General features: G+C 40.6%; 1 protein-coding gene and 1 non-coding gene across 2 annotated transcripts in view; both read left to right on the top strand.

The window, feature by feature from the left end:
- Window positions 1-2,410: 2,410 nt before the first annotated feature.
- Window positions 2,411-2,484, top strand: trnar-ucu. Its single transcript has one exon. It is a non-coding gene; the product is annotated as a tRNA-Arg (tRNA).
- A 1,262-nt stretch (window positions 2,485-3,746) lies between these two features.
- The window catches only part of LOC120030572 (kin of IRRE-like protein 1), a 35,786-nt gene continuing 33,532 nt past the window's right edge, over window positions 3,747-6,000 (top strand). Inside the window, exon 1 of the mRNA XM_038975989.1 lies at window positions 3,747-4,046. Within this exon, the coding sequence (XP_038831917.1) occupies window positions 4,001-4,046 (46 nt within the window). The 5' untranslated portion in view covers window positions 3,747-4,000. The remainder of the gene's footprint in view (window positions 4,047-6,000) is intronic.

The following is a 6,000-nucleotide window of genomic DNA, read 5'->3' as shown; positions in this document are numbered from 1 at the left end:
AATGTGATTCTGAAGAATTTACATGTATTATTAGACCCTGGATTTGGATATGTGCCTAAATTTGAAGTAGCTACATGGATAGTATAAATTCCTTTGTATAGGCTATTTTATTCCTATCATCACAAGTTACAAGCAGTCTGACAAGCAGTCAGAGAAACTGAAATGGGATTACATGAAAATAAGTCTCAAAACATTTTGGGACTGTATCAACAGTGGACTACTGAAAATAAAATATAGAGGGGGAACTTTCCTTTAACAATTTAAGATGGATCATGTCACTTCATTTTCTTTAGATTATTCATGTAGGCATAGGGGACAATCAGGGACCAAGAACAATAATCAACATTTAAGATTAACAAAGAGATAATACTGAATGAAGTCTGAATTAGCTGGTAACGTAGCTAGCTAGCTATCGAGCTAGCTTTACATACTGTATAGCTAGCTAGCTAAGTTAATGAAATATCACCAGCTACCTAACTTCATATTAGCCAGCTATCTTGATGTATTTATCATTGTAAAAAAAACTAAAAATGCATTTGTAGGTAGCTAGCTAACAGCCATGGAGGAGGGTGAAAGTATAACGTTAGCAGCCCCAACTGTCAAAGAGAGAGTAGGCTATTCTGTATAGGGCAGGTACTTTCGTGTAGTTCCAGTCCCTAGAAGTGACGACAGCGATAAGAGTAACATAATATTCAGTGCTGTCTAATTTGAGTATAATGAAGTCTGTTTCTTGTGATGTTTTTTGTCCACAGATACAGAGAGCTGTGAAAGCCTGTCTGCAGATGAAGAGGTCCCAATGAAGAGCAGTGGTTCTCAGTCCTGTTCTTGGGGACTCAAAGGAGAGCATCTTTGTTTTTGCCTTAGCACTACACAGCTGATTCAAATGATCAACTCATCAAGCTTCAAATGGTATTTATGTATTCATTTTTGATGCTATCTGTAATGCTCGTCTTCCTCCTCTTCTGAGGAGGAGTAGTAGAAAGGATCGGAGGACCAAAATGCAGCGTGATGATTATCCATTTTAATAGAATACTTTAACAAGGAACAAAAAACAATAAACCGACAAAATGAACGAAGACGAAACAATCCCGTAACGTAAACACAGGAACACAGTAACAGGAACAATCACCCACAACCCAGAATACAAAACAGGCTACCTAAATATGGTTCCCAATCAGAGACAACGACTAACACCTGCCTCTGATTGAGAACCATATCAGGCCAAACACATAGAAACAGACAAACTAGACATACAACATAGAATGCCCACTCAGATCACACCCTGACCAAACAAACCATAGAAACATACAAAGCAAACTATGGTCAGGGCGTGACACTATCCTTGATATTGTCATGATTTTACTTTAACATTAATCTGAAGACTGTTATTTATCTAATCAACTAACTATATTTAATTGTTACTCGATTCAATTAATCATGTAAAAATTAACTCATTAGGATCTGGGGCACCAGGAGAGCAGTTCTTTAAAGAGTGACCATCTCCCGAATTAAACTAAAGGTCTTTACCTATCACATCTATAAACAGTCAATTTATTAATCATAACCTCGTATCATATCATCCTTCTGAACAGTCGTAACCTCCTTGCATCTGCAAAAACCAGAACCTTACTTATGATTCAGTACTACACAAATTGGTTGAATTATTTATTTACTAGCTAATTAAATGGTAACACAGAATAAACATACACACTTAAAATGTTAAAAACAGGTCCCTAGCAGACTGACAACAATATGGCTGCTCTTTACAAAAGACATATACCACAGCTAAGGGCTGTATCTAGGCACTCTGTGTTGCATCATGCGTAAGATCAGCCCTTAGCCATGGTTTATTGACCATATACCTCACATCCTCGGGCCTCATTGCTTAATTTATATACATTGCTATCTGCTGTCTGAGAGAACAGTCATAGCAGACAAAAAGTTGCCAATCATCATAATATATCCAGTAGGCTATGGAACCGTGTAAAAAGGAGGCAGATTAGTTGATTGAGGGTGTTTTATTCTGTGCAGATTCACCACAATAAAAAAAATCCCTCGGTTAGTAGGGTTTTCTGAGGAAAATATAATGATGAAAAACTGTATCTAATATTCCACACAGTATATTGGCTATTGCTTTTCAATCTCCTTATTGAACTGCGCATTTTATTAAAGCCTAAATAGAATGCATTTTCTGCATGCCACTAATGAACACCATCGCCATTTTGGCTCTGGAGAGCGGCTCGAGCGAGTGAAGTCCATTGAAGAGAGAGCTTACAGCGCCCTCTAACGGTCTCTCTCATCGAGCTCAAATGTCGACGGAGGGTGGTGCTGATGCTAGAAGGATACAGAAAGCGTCAACATAGAGGGATGTGAATATCTAAACCTGACCAGGATCACGTTTATTGCCGTAGTCTCTGTGGCGCAATGGAATAGCGCGCTGGACTTCTAATCCAGAGGCTCCGGGTTCGAGTCCCGGCAGAGATGTGCCACTCTTGATGCTTCACGGCAGACCTGCGAAATTTTTATTATAGAAAATGAATGCTGTCCCATAATAAACTGCAGCCACCATTTCATTCAATGCATCCTTCTAAGAAGTATTCTAAATATATGGCTGCACTTCACTACATCTCTATACACCATAACTTTAAAAAAAAATCCTATATACTAATAATGATACAAATGTATAATCTGGCGTTTAATTCATATCAAATAAACACTTATTTACATATTTGTATGCTTCGTTTTATTTGTTCTTTACGTGATAGAATGGTATGTTCGACCACTTATTTAGCATTACAATATCAAAGGACATTTTTGCTAGGCCTATATTATAATATATATATTTTAAATCCCATGCTACTATTGACAGATTTATTTAACCTCACAAACAATCCATCCCTAGCCTATATAGTTTTACCCGAAGTAGATCATCTCTGAGTAATCGTAGAAAATGAACCACTTATTTAGGAAAAATATATCAATGCCAGTCTACTGAATAAGCTATACTTGCAATAACGGACCAAACAATGTAACACTGTAATGATGGCAATGCCTGTAATCCTAATTATAGCGGTAAATGTTTCCGTGAACAAATTAGTGTAGCTGAATTTGTTGTTTTTAATGAGGTGCATTCGTGTGAAGGTATTTGAATAGTTGCTCCAGTTGTTTGGGGAGTAGTTCAGGAGTCAGTGCACTTGAGGGCGCTCCAACACTGCTCTATACTTTAAAGCAAAGCGAAGGGTGGGAACATGAGAGCAATAGCCTAATAGACCACTATACAGACTCAGCGGTGACAGTGAACTCCACATCTGTATAGCCTTCATCATTAAATTGAGGGAAAGGAAGCAACATATGCTGTCACTTTTGGGGTAGAACTTGGTTGTGTCACGCAGAATGAATGCAGAATGATTTGCTTTACAGTATGATTCAACTAGTCAAGTCCATAACCATGACACGTCATGAGATCTATAACCTATTGCTCCATCTCTCTTACAAATAAAAATACAGAGATAATGATGATTCAAAATTCAACAAACATGGACAAAGTATTTTAGTTGTTTCCTGGTGACAAAGAAATGCGCATCTAATAGCGGTTAACATCTAACGCGAGATTCAGACTAGAAAGAGGAGGGGTGTGTGCTGTGGCGCTGACGTGAGCGCTAGAGAGGGAGAGAGAGAGAGAGAGAGAGAGAGAGAGAGAGAGAGAGAGAGAGAGAGAGAGAGAGAGAGAGAGAGAGAGAGGAATGCGTCGCTAATGAGTAAACGGACCATCGCCGAGCACGAAAGAGCGGACAACGGAAAAGGGAAAGGAGGAAAAACGGAGAAATGTTGTAGACCTCAAAAAAAGAGCAGAAAGGGGAGGTGGAGAACGACGAAAATCGTCACATATATTAATTGGAAGGATTACAATTACCCTATACTGGTGAATAGAATCCAACTAGGATTTTTAATGCTGTCCTCACGGAGAATTGAGCTAACGGACTTACTGGTCTTCTGAACCATGCAGAGGCTTTTGCTCCTGAGTTTGGCGTTGAGTTTTCACCGTGGTAAGATTGGGGTTTTCTCTGTTACCTTCCCTAATCAATGACACACTGTTTCATGTTGTCGAACAATACCGAGGCTTTCAAACTTGATGAGGGGGAAAGTTATTCTAGTTTCGCTTCAGATGTGTGTGTGTGTGTGTGTGTGTGTGTGTGTGTGTGTGTGTGTATGTGTGTATGTGTGCGTGCGTGCGTGTGTGTGTGTGTGTGAGAGAGAGAGAGAGAGAGAGAGAGAGAGAGAGAGAGAGAGAGAGAGAGAGAGAGAGAGAGGTAGATGCTCAATTGTTCAGAGTGTATGGCGATGAGTTTGTCATTACATGCGCCGCAGTGTGTGGTAGGCTATTTCATATGGTGCGTGTGTCTAACATGATCATGGCCTGATTGGTGCAAGAACCTAGTATCCACAATATGACCCTAGTTCTGTGCATTCGGTAGCATATAGCCTTTTATTCAAATAGGATGTTAGACAGAAAGGACGTGATTTGAATGACAGTGCACGTCTAAAGTGATTGACCAAATGTGCTCGATATTGGAATGTGGGAACGGTTTGCTTCAATCATTCAAACGTTGCTTGCCATATTTGATTGGTGCCTGTGATATGTATAGCCTAATAACACACGCACGCACACACACACACACACACACATACCACGGACACTGGAGACGAGGTATGGCCAACATAGCTTCAACTATAATACTCCTAATGTCGTCTAGATATCATATCTGAGTAATGACAGGTAGGCTATTGTTATAACGTAGTTCCTAGGAGACAATTGCTCAAGGGTAAAGTGATTTCTCAGGCTACCTGTTAGATTACATCTTCCTCGTGCTCACGCGCACGGCACAAGGCAACCCTCCCTTTTCATTGTCTACCTTGTGCGTGTGACAGTAAGAGAGTGTGTGTGCTGTGGATGTGCAGGCGCGCGCAGGTACTGACCATCCGACCACTTTATCATATTGTAGGTAGGGGGCGTGTTTGAAAAGTCTATAGGATGATGTCATCCATGTGTCTCTTTTTAGAATGCTATAGGCCAGAGCTACTCCTTTGTCCTTCTCTCAACATCCATACACAATATTAGGCTACTAGTTATTAACTACATACTCAATGTTAGTATTGTATTACTTTTTCACTGCCTAATCCTGTATAACAACTCACAAATGACCTATGTTGTGGCTGCTGTAATCAGTATTCCTTATGAATAGTCATTACACACATACATCACATTTACACATGGAATGAAGGGAAACAACTACTTCAAGGTCTCAGAGCGAGTGACGTCACCGATTGAAACGCTATTAGCGCGCACCCCGCAAACTAGCTAGCCATTTCATATCGGTTACACACACACTAACACATGCACATACACACGCATGCACACACACACACACACACACAATCATACCAATTCCAGTTGTTTTTCTGCAGTGATGTTTCTCCTGGGCTCATTGCCACATGCTGAATGCATGATGTGTCCAGTCTTCTCTCTCATAAACCCATCATTGCACATATACACTACATTACCAAAAGTATGTGGATACCTGCTTGTCGAACATTCTCATTCCAAAATCATTGGCATTAATATGGAGTTGGTCCCCCCTTTGCTGCTATAACATCCTCCAATCTTCTGTGAAGGCTTTCCACTAGATGTTGGAACATTGCTGTGGGGACTTGCTTCCATTCAGCCACAAGAGCATTAGTGGGGTCGGGCACTGATGTTGGGCGTTTAGGCCTGGCTCGCAGTCGGCGTTCCAATTCATCCCAAAGGTGTTCGATGGGGTTGAGGTCAGGGCTCTGTGCAGGCCAGTCAAGTTTTTCCACACCGATCTCAACAAACCATTTCTGTATGGACCTCACTTTGTGCACGGGGGCATTGTCATCAAGCGTTAAGATTTCCCATCACTGGAACTAAGGGGCCTAGCCCAAACCATGAAAAACAGCCCTAGACAATTATTACTCCTC

This window comes from Salvelinus namaycush, chromosome 36 (genome assembly GCF_016432855.1).
Source record: "Salvelinus namaycush isolate Seneca chromosome 36, SaNama_1.0, whole genome shotgun sequence".
NCBI lineage: Eukaryota > Metazoa > Chordata > Actinopteri > Salmoniformes > Salmonidae > Salvelinus > Salvelinus namaycush.
Note: the sequence above shows the minus strand (reverse complement) of the source record. Positions and strands in the feature narration are given on the sequence as shown.